Source organism: Culex pipiens, chromosome 2 (assembly GCF_016801865.2).
Source record: "Culex pipiens pallens isolate TS chromosome 2, TS_CPP_V2, whole genome shotgun sequence".
NCBI lineage: Eukaryota > Metazoa > Arthropoda > Insecta > Diptera > Culicidae > Culex > Culex pipiens.
In genome coordinates, this window is record NC_068938.1 from 63833786 (window position 1) to 63850958 (window position 17173).

At 37.9% G+C, this 17173-nt stretch overlaps 5 protein-coding genes across 8 annotated transcripts; 2 read left to right on the plus strand and 3 right to left on the minus strand.

Annotated features, from left to right (window-relative positions):
* Positions 1-193: 193 nt before the first annotated feature.
* Positions 194-3069, minus strand: LOC120420806 (tRNA (adenine(58)-N(1))-methyltransferase non-catalytic subunit TRM6). Of its 2 annotated transcripts, none has more exons than XM_039583927.2 (2): positions 2911-3069; positions 194-1538 (listed from the first exon to the last, which is right to left on the minus strand). In XM_039583927.2, exon 2 carries the CDS (start codon positions 1529-1531, stop codon positions 245-247), a length of 1287 nt encoding a protein of 428 aa, XP_039439861.1. In that variant the 5' UTR covers positions 1532-1538; positions 2911-3069; the 3' UTR covers positions 194-244. The 2 variants fall into 2 exon arrangements, with proteins under 2 accessions (XP_039439861.1, XP_039439862.1); XM_039583928.2 differs by having other exon boundaries at positions 2931-3019.
* A 113-nt stretch (positions 3070-3182) lies between these two features.
* Positions 3183-14488, plus strand: LOC120420799 (E3 ubiquitin-protein ligase rnf146). The gene is made up of 3 exons (XM_039583917.2): positions 3183-3513; positions 3579-3667; positions 13233-14488. Exons 1-3 carry the CDS (start codon positions 3345-3347, stop codon positions 14046-14048), a joined length of 1074 nt encoding a protein of 357 aa, XP_039439851.1. The 5' UTR covers positions 3183-3344; the 3' UTR covers positions 14049-14488.
* On the minus strand, positions 14442-14948 carry LOC120420812 (dual specificity protein phosphatase 19). Its single transcript, XM_039583932.1, has one exon. It carries the CDS (start codon positions 14946-14948, stop codon positions 14442-14444), a length of 507 nt encoding a protein of 168 aa, XP_039439866.1.
* Positions 14833-16649, minus strand: LOC120420800 (tRNA pseudouridine synthase-like 1). 3 transcript variants are annotated; one of them, XM_039583918.2, is made up of 6 exons: positions 16530-16649; positions 16222-16433; positions 16038-16166; positions 15599-15940; positions 15270-15525; positions 14833-15201 (listed from the first exon to the last, which is right to left on the minus strand). In XM_039583918.2, the coding sequence occupies exons 2-6, from the start codon at positions 16266-16268 to the stop codon at positions 14965-14967; spliced, it is 1011 nt and encodes a 336-aa protein (XP_039439852.1). In that variant the 5' UTR covers positions 16269-16433; positions 16530-16649; the 3' UTR covers positions 14833-14964. The 3 variants fall into 3 exon arrangements, with proteins under 3 accessions (XP_039439852.1, XP_039439855.1, XP_039439854.1); XM_039583921.2 differs by having other exon boundaries at positions 15599-15910; positions 16530-16647; XM_039583920.2 differs by having other exon boundaries at positions 16222-16417; positions 16530-16636.
* Positions 16468-17114, plus strand: LOC120420804 (PHD finger-like domain-containing protein 5A). The gene is made up of 3 exons (XM_039583925.1): positions 16468-16607; positions 16662-16852; positions 16910-17114. The coding sequence occupies exons 1-3, from the start codon at positions 16556-16558 to the stop codon at positions 16997-16999; spliced, it is 333 nt and encodes a 110-aa protein (XP_039439859.1). The 5' UTR covers positions 16468-16555; the 3' UTR covers positions 17000-17114.
* Positions 17115-17173: the final 59 nt, after the last annotated feature.

A 17173-nucleotide genomic window follows, 5' to 3' on the forward strand; every position in this document is an offset into this window, starting at 1 on the left:
AGGAAACGTAACGATAATTTATTAACATTAGAGCATGGTAATGTCACTGTTATCAGGCAGGAAGGATTCACGAAGAGGGAAGAGCAAATCTTTAAGCAAGGAAAAAAAATGCATAAAATGTATTTGACTTTATTAAGAAAAAAAAAGTGGGTAAGGCTTTTCACTTGATCCGAAACACAAACTCGCACACATGTTTCAATTCAAAAATAAGTTCAATTTATTTCACGTCCTCAACCTAAATACACTATCGAATGGTGTAACCCGTCAGCAAGTATCCACTATTGGCGGACATGGTCACGTCCGGGTGGGTGCGGTTCGGCAGAATCTGGTACTGCCGCATCCAGTTGGACGTAATGCGCAGATACGTCACGTTGGCGGCCGCCTTCAGCTCCATGTAGCACTCGGTCAGGATTTCCCGCGTCGTGCTAAACACCACCACAGGTCGGCTCGGTTTCACGAACGGCAACAGCGCCTTGATAATGTTCTGCGGATGCTCCTTGGCCACGATGACCAACGCGTCAAACTTTTCCCCCATCAGCTCGCAGGCGGCCGCGTTGTCCAGTTCCCACTGCTGCGGCGGCTTCTTCGCGACTTCCTCCAGCTTGGGTTGCTTTGCCTCTGGACCATCATCCTCGGACGATTCGATCTTTCTCTTGTGATTCTCCTCATCTCCTCCCTCCGCAATCACCACTTCCTTCCCGTTTTCCACACCCTTCTCACTCTCTTTCTGCTTGCTCTGATGAAAGTGCCTCAAAACCGAGTAAATGTTCACCGAAATACACCGCTCCAACTGTTCCTGCGGAAAGTCCATCGCCTGAAGCGCCTGCTTCTGCGCCACATTCCCCGGGTGCAGATGCACGACCCGCCCCGAACTACCCGCTCCAATCGAGTTCAGGAACGCCGCCGGCAGCAACCCGTTCGTGCCCGACTCGTACAGCAAAAAGTTCCCCACCGAACACACCCCGCTGTACGAAATGATCTGCGACAGCGTGTCGAACCGCACGCCCATCACCTTGTCCACGTCCAGCCGCCAGTAAATGTCCGCAATCAGCCGGATCGACGGCCGCTTAATCTGCACGTACTCAAAGTACTTCTTCTCCTTCCGCTTCAAATACTTTTCCTGCGAGTACTCCGTCTTCGACGCGAAACTCTTCGAGTTCTCCACCAGCTTGCCCACAATCTCCGACGAAGACTCGCACTCCTCGCGCAGCTTCTGAATCTCCTCCGCGGACAGGTTCTGCGTGCTGCGATCGTCCACGATGTTCCGGTTGTCCACTCCGCTCTCCTTGATCAGCAGCTCCTTCAGGTTGCGAATCTCCGTCACCGGGTCCAGCGAGTATAGCCGCCGGTTGCGGCCCTCCTTCGGCACCAGCTGGAACGTGCTGTGGTACGGTTGGTTCTCGAGCGCGCGCAGCTCAATCTGGTCCTTGCCCAGGTGGACGGTCGTGTCCAGGCTGGTGAACTTTTGCAGCTTGGTGTACTTTTGGCGCTTGATCACGAGGAAGTCCCCCACTTTGATGGTGTCCGACATGGTTGAGCTGGAAGAGTTTAGTTGAGGTTACCACCCACGTTGGAATCTATACCCATGACCTAACAGCAATGTAAAACACTCAAAAAGCCAAAAAAAACTTATTGCACCTTTTTAAAAAACGTAAGGTGGTTGGTGCCTTCCTTACATTCATACCTACATTGAATACATCTAGTAAAAATATCATCATTCCCCTTTAACAATTTTAACAGGTTCAGCTTTATCACTCCTTTCTTTAAATAGGATTGTCAGATCGTCAATGTTTTTGGGCTCGTTGGAAAGATCTTTTGATAACCCATTAGCCCGGGTTAAAAAATAAAAATGCTCAAATCTAAAAATATATGAGATTGCCCAAAAGAGCACTCCGAATTGGGCCTCAATTTGGTTGAAAACTGGCTTGCATTGAGCAGGAAAAAGTTTAAAAAAAAAAAAAAAAAAAGCAATCCACTTTAACCCCCGGGTCTTTTGTGGTCTCTGTTGCAAGTTTCTGCTCATTTCTAGGCGTCCGAAGGTTATGTGTGGTGAGTCACTCAAAACCTCTTTTACGCAAATGGACCGACGTTTTACTTCCCCATCCGATAGAAGGCCAGGAGGATAAGGCGGGAATCGAACCCACGCCCCATAGCAACTTAGGGATCGGCAGTCGAAGCCGCTAACCACCGCGCCACGTCATTTATTTGCGGCTGACTGTGCAAGATTAGCTAAGGCCTTTGGTCTTGCCTAGAAGCAGATTCATTCCGGCGTCACCGATATCCCATGCTCCCAGCAAAATGTACGGGGAAAATCAAAGCACACTAAGAAAACTGCTTCGATCAGAGGACGTCACATGTCAATCAGCCACCACGTGGCAAAAGAAAATCTGAAAATTTAGGTTCAAAATTATATTTGTCGTGTATAAAGTGCTTTTGCACATATATCTAACCAAAATTTAATTAAAATGTTATAACATTTAGTAAAATGTTAAAAAATTGACAAAACCAATTTTAAAGCCAAATTTGGAGAAATCCTTCTGCCACAATGTCATAGATAGCGACTTAGGTGACCTCAAGACGGATGGAATGAGGCCTATGGTTCCTATGGTTTTATAGCCTTTCCTCAAGATTTTATATGTTTTGCTCAACGCGACTTGTTTCACATAGATATAGATTTCTGTCTTCATCTAAAAATCTGCTCGATTGTGCTTGTTGCACTCTGTAAACATATTCTACGTTTTACATTTTGAGATGTTCATATTTGATTTAAAATTTTCGAATATCCTACCTAACTAAACCCAAAGGCAATTATAAGTATAATACAGTGCTGGTCAGTCATAGGCTGTTGTTTACTTTTGATCAGATTTTTCATATGCGAACCAAAGTTTGAACCATTCAAACTAAGCTTACCTTGTGCCTTAGTTATTCACCTTTATTCGAAACTAAAATTTAGTCCTAATAACTTCTTATTTCAATTAAAATTAGTTAATTCAACTACTGCCAACAGGCATTCTACGCCGAAGCAACCGCGTGTGAGAATCAAAACATTCTAAATTTCGATGCGCGGCTCTTTTGTTGACATGTTCTACTTTGACAGCACCCATTGTAACACCACGTTACGATGCGTTACAAAATAATGATGTGTCAAAAATTCACATAGTTGACAGACACCATCCGTCAGCGCCTCTGAAAAAGAAGGGGGGGTCGCAAACTTTTACGCCATCCACCATCTGATTTTTGTTTATCGCGGAAGCTGCGCAAATTAAAATTCGCTATTTTCGGGACTGGACCGCGTCGAAAAAAGGTAAATCTAATTCCAGTGGTTTGAGGTGCTGCCGCAGGAAATGGCGGAATCGCTGGAGAACGGTGCACCGATGGGTTCCAGCGCGTCCTCGTCCAGTGTGGCTGCTAATCTGGTGGAGCCACCGTCACCCAGCAGTAGTGGCAGCAATGGCGACGAAAACAAACAATCGCTCGAGCAGCAGCAAGGGGAGAAATCGGACACCGAGCTGGGTGAGTCGGAATCGGATTTTTGCGGGGCTTCCGTGAGCTTATTTTTTCTTTACTATTTTTTGCAGTTAAAATGGAATGTCCAGTTTGTCTCCAGACGTGCATCCACCCAGCGAAATTGCCCTGTGGTCACATCTTTTGTTTTCTCTGCGTCAAGGTGAGTGGCGAGTTTTTCAACTGGGTCATACTTTTTTATTAGTTTGCTCTAAAAAAGCAATACAAAACATAGTTGTATTATGTTGATAAAAAAATTCGCAATTCATTATCTCGGCTCAACGGAATTTGTCCGTTTTGGTCTCATTCAATCCGCCTTGGGGTCCCATAAGTCGCTAATAGCACTACTCGCTATTCAAAATTGAGACGTTTACTTAAGTCATTCAAAGGTTTAGATGATTATGAAAATGTGATTTTTGAAAAAACAAAAACCAATTATGTTACACATTTTCAAAAAGATATTTAAAAGACCATTCTAACTAGTCCAAAACGTTTAAGATCTGACAATCCTCTCAAAAGTTATAAGCACTTATGACTTATGTGCTATTTATACACCCTTTTGAGATCGAACCTCAAACATTTTGATGAAAACGTTGTCCGCATCTTTCTTGCGGCTCATCGTTGGGTGAGTAATCAGAAGGCCTTTCCAACACGCTAAAGATTGAAGATCTAAAAACCCAATCAAATGAAAAATATAACCATATCAATGTGAGGAAGGCTTCAACCACCTATGGGTGGATTAAGTAACCTTATTCATACTTTTCAAAGATTTTTTAAATCTTGCAACCTAGATTTGAGTTAGGGTCACATATGAGGAACATAACTAGGAAATATTTGAATAATTGTTTAAAATCGTTTCTTGAAACTCCGTTGTAGAACTACTTTATTTTCCTATCATTCTCATGTAACGAAGAAGCCTAATTTTCGTCGCCAAAATTAACATTACTGAACAGTACTGTTCAGCATCCTTTTAGTGCTTAAAAGTTTAACTTTCCTACACTTACATCGTAATATGTAATGTAATAATTTTCGATACTGTTTTGAAAGTTCGAGCCAAACATTTCATTAGGGCACAAAACCAAAACGTAAACATTCGGGATTGCTCCACTATTCCATTCATTAGTACACTCTCTACATGCCCTCCAAGATTCAGATTGATAGCAAACAATTTCCTATTGAAAAATCACAAACACAAAAGGGCACATAACAATGTTCACTCCAAACTAGACAAAAAGTTCAATTGTGCCCTTTTCTTTTTCGTTAGGTTCTCGTACTTGAGGAACTTTTTGTGTTGTAAAGTGAACTTTTCATACATTTTAACACTAATTCACTTCAAAAAAAAGTTTGGTTTACTTTTCACCAAGGATTTCTGCAGAGAAAAACTTAGTCAAAAAACAATATTTAATACGGTCCCGCGGCTGCTGTTCAGTACACTTTTGAAGAATTTTTATGTTTCACATACCTTATCTACACTATTCAATCACAAAACTTCACCAATAATCAAAATTTCTACTGAATTCCTCATTTTTTCTTATCATTCAAAACAACAATCCGGTGACAGCGCTTTAGTGCCCTTTCAGCTCTCTTCGAAATTGCATTTAGAAAGGGCCCATTATGAACAACAGTTGGAAAGTTAAAAGGGCCCAATAACGATTTTTTTTTTAAATTATGAGTTTTATTGCGAAAATCAACAAAAATTAAGAAGCATTTAAGCAGAGTTGAGGATAATGATGTGTTTTATCGTATCATCAGTAAAAATACCATCAGTCAAGCTTCTTTTTTAAATAGGAATTGAAACAAGTTGTCCACTTTTTGCAAGCGATTTTCTCGAATCGCGGTTTTTGGTTTTGTGCCCTAATGAAATGTTTGGCTCGAGTTGACCCATATCAGTGCATCTCCAGCGCTGGGTGCAAACATCGAAGCAAAGCTAATTTGCACCCGACGTCAACCCCATCGCGGTACCTGTCGCGGTAGCAAATTTGCTCTCAGTTGTACGGGATTTCACTTTGCTACCCGGTATTCAGCCTGTTTGCTACCGCATCAAATGGAATTATGCACGGAAAAATCGAATTAAGCACGGAAAAATTAAAAAAAAATAAAAAATTTAAAAAATTTAAAAATTAAAAAAAATTAAAAATTTAAAAAAAAATTAAAAATTAAAAAAAAAAAACAAAAAATTTAAAAAAAATTAAAAATTAAAAAAAATTCAAAAATTTAAAAAAAAATAAAAAATTTAAAAAAAACTAAAAAAATTTAAAAAAATTAAAAAATTTAAAAAATTTAAAAAATTTAAAAAATTTAAAAAATTAAAAAAAATTAAAAAAAAATAAAAATTTAAATAATTTAAAAAATTTAAAAATTTTAAAAAATTTAAAAATTTAAAAAATTTAAAAAATTTAAAAAATTTAAAAAATTTAAAAAATTTAAAAAATTTAAAAAATTTAAAAAATTTAAAAAATTTAAAAAATTTAAAAAATTTAAAAAAATTTAAAAAATTTAAAAAATTTAAAAAATTTAAAAAATTTAAAAAATTTAAAAAATTTAAAAAATTTAAAAAATTTAAAAAATTTAAAAAATTTAAAAAATTTAAAAAATTTAAAAAATTTAAAAAATTTAAAAAATTTAAAAAATTTTAAAAATTTTAAAAATTTTAAAAATTTTAAAAATTTTAAAAATTTAAAAAATTTAAAAAATTTAAAAAATTTAAAAAATTTAAAAAATTTAAAAAATTTAAAAAATTTAAAAAATTTAAAAAAATTAAAAAATTTAAAAAATTTAAAAAATTTAAAAAAATTAAAAAATTTAAAAAATTTAAAAAATTTAAAAAATTTAAAAAATTTAAAAAATTTAAAAAATTTAAAAAATTTCAAAAATTTCAAAAATTTCAAAAATTTAAAAAATTTAAAAAATTTAAAAAATTTAAAAAATTTAAAAAATTTAAAAAATTTAAAAAATTTAAAAAATTTAAAAAATTTAAAAAATTTAAAAAATTTAAAAAATTTAAAAAATTTAAAAAATTTAAAAAATTTAAAAAATTTAAAAAATTAAAAAAATTTAAAAAATTTAAAAAATTTAAAAAATTTAAAAATTTTCAAAAATTTAAAAAATTTAAACAATTTAAAAAATTTAAAAAATTTAAAAATTTTAAAAAATTTAAAAAATTTTAGAAATTTAAAAAATTTAAAAAAATTAAAAAATTTAAAAAAAATTAAAAATTAAAAAAATTAAAATTTTTAAAATTTTTCAAAATTTAAAAAAAAAATAATTTTTTAAATTTTTATTTTTTGAATTTTTGAATTTTTGAATTTTTGAATTTTTGAATTTTTGAATTTTTGAATTTTTGAATTTTTGAATTTTTGAATTTTTGAATTTTTGAATTTTTGAATTTTTGAACCTTTGAATTTTTGAATTTTTGAATTTTTGAATTTTTGAATTTTTGAATTTTTGAATTTTTGAATTTTTGAATTTTTGAATTTTTGAATTTTTGAATTTTTGAATTTTTGAATTTTTGAATTTTTGAATTTTTGAGTTTTTGAATTTTTAAATTTTTGATTTTTTTGAATTTTCGAAGCACCCAAGAGCAGACATAGAAAAATCTCCGAAACACGCATTCAAAACTTTGCCCCCGGCTTGCCGGTACTTGTCGGGTATCAGAAAATGAGTACCCGACAGGTACCGATACATATTTTTCTTCTACAGATGAACTTGAGATCAAATTTGATACCTGCTTTGCTACGCGCGGTGGGAGACTCGGGGGCAAACTCGAGAGCAAATTAGGTGGGAATCAAATCGGGTAGCAAATGGTTGAAATTTCGACATTTTCGAAAAACGAAATTCTTTGAAATTTTCAATAGGATTAAAAAGTTTAATAAACTTTTAGCATTTCTAGGCATGAATCAACACATAATTATTGATTTTGAAGGTAAACGAGATCAAAAAATGATAAAAACCCATATTTGCCCCCCCGGTGGGCTTGTTTCGGTGGCAAATTTGCTACCCTAGCGGTGGGGATGACGGATTTTTTTCAAGGTGGCAAATTTGATCTCGGTATTCATGAGCCGGGTGCAAATTTGATTTGCACCCCAGCGCTGGAGATGCCCTCATTACCATTCAAAAGTTGTTTGCAATAACAGAGGATAATTGTAGAGTTTTTTAAAGGTTCTATGAGCTGTTTTGTTTTATATATTTATAGGACCAGTTAAAAAAAAAAATCACATTATTATTATTATGGGACCATCCATAAACCACGTGGACACTTTTTTGTAATCCCAATAATTCAAAATTCCACAGAAAAAACAACCTATTTTTGCCTTCCTCACCTTACTGAGGAAAGGCTATAAAATCACTCGGAAAATGAACTTCTTAATTCGACCTTGTAGACCCACCTTCACGTATACCTATCGACTCAGAATCATGTTCCGAGCAAATGTCTGTGTGGATGTGTGTAGGTGGGTGGACAAAAAAATTGTCACTCGATTATCTCCGGACTGGATGAACGGATTTTGACCGTAGTAGTCTCATTCGATCCGTCTTGGGGTCCCATAGGTCTCTATTTAAAATCAGCAAGTTTAGTTAAGTACTTCAAAAGTTATGCTAAAAAAACGATTTTGGCGTATGTCCGGAAGATTGTAAAAAGGGTGGTTTTTGCAAGAAACCCTATCATGTTATACATTTTCAGAAAGGTATTAAAAAGACCTTTCCAATGATCCCAAAACATTGAAGATCTGACAACCCTATCAAAAGTTATTAGTACTTAAGTGTTATTTATACACTTTTTGGAGGCCGGATCTCAGATATTTCAATGATAATGATGTCCGGGTCCATCATGCAACCCATCGTTAGTTAGATAATCAAAAGACCTTTCAAATGAGCCTAAAACGTCAAGGATCTGACTACCCTATCAAAAGTTATTGGCACTTATGTGTTATTTATACACTTTTTGGAGGCCGGATCTCAGATATTTTAGTAAAAATTATGTCCGGATCCATCATGCGACCTGTCGTTAGTTAGATAATCAAAAGACCTTTCAAATGAGCCTAAAACATCAAGGATCTGACAACCCTATCAAAAGTTATTGGCACTTAAGTGTTATTTATACACATTTTGGAGGCCGGATCTCAAATATTTCAGTAAAAATGATGTCCGGGTCCATCATGCGACCTGTCGTTAGTTAGACAATCGAAAGACCTTTCAAATGAGCCTAATACATCGAGGATCTGCCACCCCTTTCAAAAGTTATTAGCACTTAAGTGTTATTTATACACATTTTAGAGGTCGGATTTCAGATATTGTTATAAAAATATTGTCTGAATCTTCCATGCGAACTATCGTTGGATAGGTTTTTTTGCCGATGAGCCAGAAAAATTAAAGGTCTGCGAACCCTATCAAAAGAAATTAGTAATAAAGTTGATTTGTTAAACATGCATGTTAAGGGAATGTTGCTATTTTTACTGAATGTATTGACTTTATGAATGTGAGGAAGGCACCAACCACCTAAAGGTGGATTAAGTAACGTTTTTTATGTAAAATTAAACTTGCAATCGATTTTTAAATATAGGCAGCAGGAATGTTCACCCATGTCTGGAAATATTTTCTTTAAGTTCAGAAAATTTGCTATAATACTATCTAAGAAACATTGAAGATTGGACCTCTGGTTGCTGAGGTATAGTGTGGCTTTATGAAAAAGAAACAGGAAAATTGATTTTTTCTAAGTCTCACCCAATCAACCCACCATTTTCTAATGTCGATATCTCAGCAACTAATGGTCCGATTTACAATGTTAAAATATGAAAATTCGCGATCTTTTCGAAAACAAAGTCAAAAATTTAGAGATATTTGTATTTTTGCACAATTATCCAAAAATGTCATAATTGTAAAATGGAAAATTTTGAAATTAAAAAATTTATAAATTCAAAAACTCATTACCATTCAAATTTTATAGTTAAAGTATTTACACATTCCAAAATTCAGAAATTCTAAAATTCATGAATTTAAATATTAAAATTTAGATATATTTACAAATTCAGAAATTTGGATAAATTAGAACACAAGTAATCAAAAATTCCAAAACATTTATATAAAAAAATCTGAAATTCAGAATAAAAAATTTAAATATCCTAAAAATTCTAAAATATTAAAAAAAAATAACTAAAAACTCCAAAATCCTACAGAAAAAATAAACATTGAGGGACTTGAAAAAAATAAACACGGTTCCTACTTAATTATTTGAAGCCTTCGCCAAAATTTCACTTTGGATAAATCGAAACAAAAACAAATGTATCAAAATGTTTCAAAAAATTTAAAATAAAAAAAATACAAATTTAAAAAAATTACAAATTAAAAAAAACAAGAATTCGAAATCTTCAAATTTTTTATTTAATATTCAAGGAATTCAAAATACAAATAAATTTAAAAATCAAAAATATTAATATCAAAAAATTAAAAACGAAAATTCAAAAATTAAAGATTTCTAAAAATTCTCAAAACTAGAGATTGTTTTAAAGATTTAATAATCTTTAAATCTACAAATCAAAAATCTTAGAATTTCAAAAATTTAAATGCAGTTCGTACTTATTATTTGTCCCTGCCAAAATTTCACCCCGGATAATCGAACAACCAGATTTTTAGGTAACTAAAATATACTCTTAAGTTTGCGGAACGCTCCATTATTGCCGCCATCCTAAATGAAGCGTTCATTCGAGCTCTTTACTTAGGGTAAAATCGGTCAAGAAAAAAATCAAATGGATAAATGTAGGACTACGACCTGTATCCTCATCAGGGGTGACATTGGGTCTGCAAAAATGCTTAAATTTGTATGACCCAATGTCACCCCACCCCACAATTATTTTTTCTTAATTTCCAAAAAAGTTTCCACGTGGTTTATGGATGGGCACAATACATATTTTATCTTGAAACGAAATGTAGGGAATGCGTATTCATTTATATAACTGTTTTTTTTTATGTTTAACTAATCTAGCTGAAAAGTTGTTGCTCATTTGCATCTATGTTATCTTTTTACATTTTATTGAATTCCAAATCAGAGCTAAATGTAATAATCTTTTCTAGCCAAAATGATAAAATAACTTGAATATTTTGCGACATATTGCCCAGTAAAAATATTTTTTAGGATTTTATTCTCACTTATTCAAAGCTAAATAAAAAATCAATATGGAAAAATAATTTAATCTGTAACGAAATCTTGAAAATGTTATCCAAAATCAGGGCAGAAAACAGAAAAGTTGTTTTTTAGCTTCCATGGGAACTATCCACCTAAGGACTCTGAACTGTTCTTAAAATGTGATTTTAAAGTTAAAATTACTATTCATTCAATCTAGAAAAAACATCTATCTTTTTAAATTATACGGTTGAAAGAAGTCAGGAAAAACGAAATCATTAACATCATTAAAAAAATTAACCCAAATAAATAAATAAACATAAATTGACACCATTAAAGTATTCGCCATTTTGTGGTATGCTTCAAATGGTTAATATCACACTTTTCAATAGAGAACTATGTAATAAAATTTTCCTAAAAAGTCTTTCCACATGAAATATCTATTATGTTGTTATTTCAAAGACTTGATAAATTTCGCGGGATTTCAAGCTGACCGCGAAATCGTGAAAATTCGCTAACCCTACTTATTAACTTATATCTTATAATATATCGTCGCCGTCGTGCTAACTTGTCGTACGTGCATTTTGGGCCAAATTGAGTTAAGAACGCCATTTTGTGCAGCTCACAATGCCTCACCTTTTGACCTTCACAGATCCCCAAAATTAGATTTCAATCCTGAGATATTCAACGAAATCCGAAAAAAGTCCGTGCATTTTTGTCACTTTACATATGAAAGAAGTTTCAATCTTGTGCAGGCCAAGGATTGATACCTAAGAGCATGCAATGGCACTGACCTTGTTGCGTGCTCTTCGGTTGACGTCCACGTAAGGAACATCCTGGAAGGAGCGTAACTAACTACATCCGTAGTTCTGTTAGATCATCCGAATTATCTTGATCAGAACAGTATAGCTCTGGTTCCTTATGAGTGTCCTATTTTCTTACCTCCACGTTGGCTTGGTTTTCATGATGACCTAGCTGGTGGCCTGTGGAAACGGATCGTAAACCTTTGACCACCGCGGGTCAGAGTCGAGACGGCTAAAAGAAAGGGGCGCGACAATGTGGGAAAGGGAAGTAATTTGTGATTGTAGACGGTATTGTTTTGATTCGCAGTATGTTGAGTCAACTGCTGTGGATGTACCTGAAACATCGCACAACGGGGTTTCTCTTCTCTTCATTCTCAGCTACCACCTATCTCCTATTTTTATTTTGCTCTTCTGATGCTCAATTCTTCACTGATTCTTCTATTTAATATCCAACATTTGATTTTAATTTTAATAACTTTTGATTCTCTTATCTCTCAAAGCTTTTCCACTCTTTTCTATCAATTAATACTGCAGTAACAAACTTTGTTTTGTTTTTTTTCCTTAAAAATATACTTTTCCTTAATGTACTAGTAATATCAAGTCTATTTATCATTCGCCTAATCTTTTTTGATTTTATTGCGAATTTATTTATTTGAATAATTCTTTATCTGTCCTATAAATTATCATTACTATAATCTAAGCTTGTTTTGTATCTCTATTAACTATTGTCTAATTTTACATCTAATACATCTAGCTTCTCATTTTAATTCTTCAAAATACGCTCATCATTCTCTTACTATTGATACTTGATTTTTATAAAATAAATTCTCTTTTACTGTCAATTGTTTTCAATCTTCACCCTTTTTTCAAACAAGTGAGGTTTGAGCCCTTACTCAATTTATGGAATGGTTAAAGGATTAACACAAATATTACTATTGTATTTTTGGTAAACTTTTATAACATGCTTAGGACCAAAAATTGTAACAAAACACCGCGACAAAAGAAATAGCAACAGATTAACAGACTCAACAATAGGGAAGATTTCAGGAGAAAATAATACACAGTAAATAACAATAAGTTTTTGAATTCAAACTAAAAATAAAACAGTTTTTGCTTAAATTAAAATTGATAGGCACACTTTAAATGGTTAGGCGCTTATACTTACATCAAACCCTACGTAATGTACCACCCCCGGCCGAGTTAAAATGCGTAACCGGAAAAGAAGGTGTGCATGCCTGGCACGAACACTCAAAGCGTGTTCTAGCGTGCTGCTCGTACTGACTCAGAGCAAGGGTGAGATGTAGGTGTAAGGGCAGTGCGTGTTCGTCGGGAACCTAGTGCATAAGATCGGTCAAGGCCCGTTCTTACACTGAAAATTGCGAATTGCGAATTGCGAATTGCGAATTTACATATGAAAGAAGTTTCAATCTTGTCGTGCTATCTTGTCACTCCATGAAAATTGATGTAAGTGTGACAACTGGCCAAAGGGATTTCAGGTCAGAATGCGTTTGTCGCACGAACAAGCTAGACTACCGAAAACATTTGTAAATATAACTCGGGACTCCAGCAACCAATTTCAACCAAACTTCGGGACAATGCACAGAATGGTCAGCCAAACAAAACGTGTTTGTTATTGTTTACATTGCGTGCTTTCGTTTTTGTTTATTCAAGGTCAAACATTAGAACGCGTTTTTCTCAGAACGTCGAAATGACGGATGCGACAAGATAGCACGATGACGTCGATATGCTACGTTCTTAGCCCAGTTACCAAACAAGTACTGTACTGTATTTTTGTTGTCTCTTCCCCCTAGGGCGTCGCGTTCAAGAACCGCCGCTGCGCCATGTGCCGCCGGGACATTCCGCCGAGCTACCTGGAGCACCCCCAGCTGGTGAACGGGCTGCGCGAGGTCGAGAAGGCCGCCAAGCCACGCACCGAGGACGGCAGTGGCACGCCCGAGTTCCAGTGGTACTACGAGGGCCGCAACGGGTGGTGGCAGTACGACGAGCGCACCAGCCAGGAGCTGGAACAGGAGTTCCAGAAGAAGGAACGCTTCTGCAAGATTCTGGTCGCGGGGTTTTTGTACATCGTGGACTTTGAGCACAAGTGCCAGATCCGGCAGAACGACCCGTCGCGGATACGGCGCGTCAAGCGGGACTTGACGAGCATCCCGAAGAAGGGCGTCGCCGGGTTGCGGCTGGAAACGAACGATCTCACGCTGGGGGCGGGCCCCAGCTCGAACTCGGACGGGGCGCTCAGCTCGGCGGATCTGCAGGCGGAGACGAATTTGCTGCAGATGCAGCGGAACATTGTGGTTGAGGAGACGGAGGAGGAAGAGGTGGAGGAGCAGATTAGGCGGGTTAATTTGGACGGGAGCTTTGAGAGTGATGCGACGAACAGTGCGAATAACTCGTTTGGGGAGGAGGAGGAGGAGGAAGCTGCGTCGGTTAGTGGTGAAGCGGTAGCGTTGGATGAGGCTATTAATAATTTGAACTCGCTTAGTTTGAGTGAGCCTCGGGCGGGTGGGAGTCGGGAACCGGTTACGATTCGGCGGCGCGTTGTGACGGATTTGTTTGCGCTGAGCGATAGCGACGATGATAACGAGGATACGAATCATGTAATTCTGTGAAGGGGGAGAGCCGGGGGATGGCGATGAATACTACTCTGCATTTTTGGCTAAGTTTGGATAAGATTTGGAGTTCACTACTTGTCGTTTGATAGGGTGACAGGAAGAGTATTGTAGCGTGTAGGTGTTTTGATTAGATACCCGGGAATGAGGTCAAGAATTTCTTTCTGAAAAAAATGTAAAACTTTGGTTCTAAGTAGAGTGGCAGCACTATATTTGCTCTATCATAGATTGTAAGCAAATAAACTACAGCTGTAGACATTAACCCTAGCGATAAGCCTAACGCTCTCTTATCCAAAATCAGAAACAATAGCTACTCTAAACTAAAGAGAAGAGCAAAAATTTATACATATACTTTTGATATTCAGAAACAAACAGAATAACCGACTATTTTTGTTACTGCAGCTTTTTCAACTGATTAATAAAACCAACGTTTGGTTGTACGCACGGTCTTTTACTTTTGACCAGTCCGAGGGCCTGCAGGAAGGAGTAATCGTGGTGCTTCATTAGATAACCGATGACGACCGACGTTGACCGAGAAACGCCTGCGTTACAGTGAACCAAAACGCGTCCCCCGTCCCGGCGACATCCCTCGATGAATTCGCTCGATTGCTTGATGACTACGGCAAGGTCCGTCTCCGGCAAGTCCAAACACTCGATAAATTTACACCGAACCTGGGGACAACCTTCGAACGGAGGAGTCTCTATTCCAACGCTCAAGACGTGACTAATCTCGTACTTTTCAAAAACCTCCCTCCGAACGCAATCCTGCGAGCCCAAGTACAGAAACTGGCTCAGAATGCACGCCGGCACCTGGTCGGGACTGTTGTCTATGATGAAGCCCAGTCGCTTGGGTATGTCCCGTTCGATTTCTCCCCGAAACACCTTCCTGCTGCCGTCCATGTACGTCACCGTGGTTTCAGTTGGCTGCAGCGAGTGGCGACTCTTCTGCAGCTGCTCGAGGAAGCTCATCGTGACGGAACTCAAAATCCGCCGGGTCGTGCTCGACCTGACAGAGGAACAACGCGTACGCGGGCGCTACAACGGCCTGATCACACCACGAGCTCTTCGCCGGGACGGTTAGCATCTGCTGGACGTCGCGCTCGGTGATTCGTGCCTCGGCCGCGGCAATCCAAGCTCCTACCATGCGACGGACCTGCGCGAGGGAAGAAAAGGATCTTTGTTGACTTTTCTTCAAGATTAACTCTCAAAATGGGTGATGACCTGATTGTACAGAAACGAGCGCGCCTTAATCCGAATGTCCCAATACTCGTAGTACCTGTCCGCGAGTTCCCTACTGAACGCAGACGCCATCGAGCTGCCCCGCTCCACCGTGATCCGCTCGATCCTGCGCAGCGTGTACGTCGGCATCTGCTGCCACTGGTTCCCCCGGGCGATCGCCATGAACGTGCGAAAGTCGTGATAACCCTCGCAAAGGGCCGCCGCCCGCTTCAGTCGGTCCGGGTCGAAGTTTTTGTTGCTACAAACAGAACGGGTAGCGTGTCGTCATTTTCGTTCCCCCTCAAAACTAACCCAAATCCAAGAATAATTACGCGATAAAGTAGCACCGGTCGTGCTCGTCGATCGGAATGAACCTCGTGAACGGGTGGATCTGCTCGGGGTCGTCGCAGAACTCGGGCCGTAGCACGCCCACCCGGTACAGGTAGGTGCGCGATTTGGCGCATAGTCTCGCGTGGAAGGACAACGGGACGTGCCGGGTTCGCAGGACCCGGATGGGGATCTTTTGCGAGCCGAAGGTTCGGTTCAGCCCTTGCGTCACCTTGTCCGGTTCGTAGGGCTTGCCGTTGTGCCGTTCGAGGTCCACGTGGACCGCATTGTTGAGGGCGTGCACGCCGGCGTCGGTGCTGAGTTGTTGTGAGTATTTTTGTATGAAACTTATTCTTGATTTTTAATTTGAATTTAGTTTTACTTATGTTACAACACGTGTTACCACATTGAAGAAATATAATAAGAAAAAATAAGGATACTCACCGACTGGACAGCTTGATCTTGAACTCGTTCACCGGCCGGAACTTTTTCAGGGCAATCTCGAGCGCTCCTTCCACCGACTGCGGATCCTCCAGCCGTCCGTTTTCTCTGATGAGATTTTTCTGAATTCCTCTGAAGAAACGAGAGAGCCTGAATCGTAATCTTGGTCCTCGCGGGAATGTCTTACCTAAAGTGAGTTCCAACGTAGGACAAATTTATTAGATAACGATTCATTGGCGAGTTCGGATTTGAAACCAGGAAGCACACGAAGTCACGCGTCGTCGTCAGTCGTGCGTGCACGAATTTCGTGAATTTGTGTTTATTTACCTCTTTAGGAATTACCACAGATAACGGTGGGTGGTAGGTACAGATAATTTGCTTGCCTGCCAAATTGAATGCCTAAAAATATGTAACGCACCATAACGTCACCCTTCAAAGAAGTGTCAAAGTCACTTTTCAAAGCGCTTTTCTTCTCATTTCTGTTTACAAACGCACCGGAATCGTCGACAAGCAGCGCAGCAATGGCCAAGCATCATCCCGATTTAATTTTCTGCCGGAAGCAACCTGGCGTCGGTAAGTGTACCATTTCCCTGTTCTAAACAATGATAACGTTTCGATTTTTCGCAGCCATTGGTCGCCTGTGCGAAAAGTGCGACGGAAAGTGTGTAATCTGCGATTCGTACGTGCGTCCCTGTACGCTGGTCCGAATCTGCGACGAGTGCAACTACGGTTCGTACCAGGGTCGATGCGTCATCTGCGGTGGCCCCGGAGTATCGGACGCGTACTACTGCAAGGAATGCACCATTCAGGAGAAGGATGTAAGATAAATCACTCTTTTCGACAGGTAAATTCTGAACATTTTTCCTTACTTTCAGAGAGATGGATGTCCAAAGATCGTCAACCTGGGTAGCTCGAAAACGGATCTGTTCTACGAGAGGAAAAAGTATGGCTTCAAGCAGCGATAAACCAACGACATCTTACTTACTTTTAAGACTAGCTTTGTGTTCGCTATAACAACAATACCTTAACTTTCTCACTGTACCACGAGACTATCAAAAATATAAAATTCTGCAAACTAAACATTCTTTGTTCTACGATATTATACACAAACCCGTTCGATAGCGGTCCTCGGGCTCCAA

Bases quoted from the DNA above. Each gene is read 5' to 3' on its own strand.
- LOC120420812 (XM_039583932.1), bottom strand. From the start codon at position 14,948: ATGGACGGCAGCAGGAAGGTGTTTCGGGGAGAAATCGAACGGGACATA.
- LOC120420800 (XM_039583918.2), bottom strand. From the start codon at position 16,268: ATGAATCGTTATCTAATAAATTTGTCCTACGTTGGAACTCACTTTAG. The intron at 15,941-16,037 runs GTGAGTATCCTT...ATCAAGAATAAG, and splicing joins AAGATCAAGCTGTCCAGTCG to TTTCATACAAAAATACTCAC. The intron at 15,202-15,269 runs GTCATCACCCAT...TCCCTCGCGCAG, and splicing joins GCTCGTTTCTGTACAATCAG to GTCCGTCGCATGGTAGGAGC.
- LOC120420804 (XM_039583925.1), top strand. From the start codon at position 16,556: ATGGCCAAGCATCATCCCGATTTAATTTTCTGCCGGAAGCAACCTGGC. The intron at 16,608-16,661 runs GTAAGTGTACCA...GATTTTTCGCAG, and splicing joins CCGGAAGCAACCTGGCGTCG to CCATTGGTCGCCTGTGCGAA. The intron at 16,853-16,909 runs GTAAGATAAATC...CCTTACTTTCAG, and splicing joins GCACCATTCAGGAGAAGGAT to AGAGATGGATGTCCAAAGAT.
- LOC120420806 (XM_039583927.2), bottom strand. From the start codon at position 1,531: ATGTCGGACACCATCAAAGTGGGGGACTTCCTCGTGATCAAGCGCCAA.
- LOC120420799 (XM_039583917.2), top strand. From the start codon at position 3,345: ATGGCGGAATCGCTGGAGAACGGTGCACCGATGGGTTCCAGCGCGTCC. The intron at 3,514-3,578 runs GTGAGTCGGAAT...TATTTTTTGCAG, and splicing joins GAAATCGGACACCGAGCTGG to TTAAAATGGAATGTCCAGTT. The intron at 3,668-13,232 runs GTGAGTGGCGAG...TCTTCCCCCTAG, and splicing joins TTTGTTTTCTCTGCGTCAAG to GGCGTCGCGTTCAAGAACCG.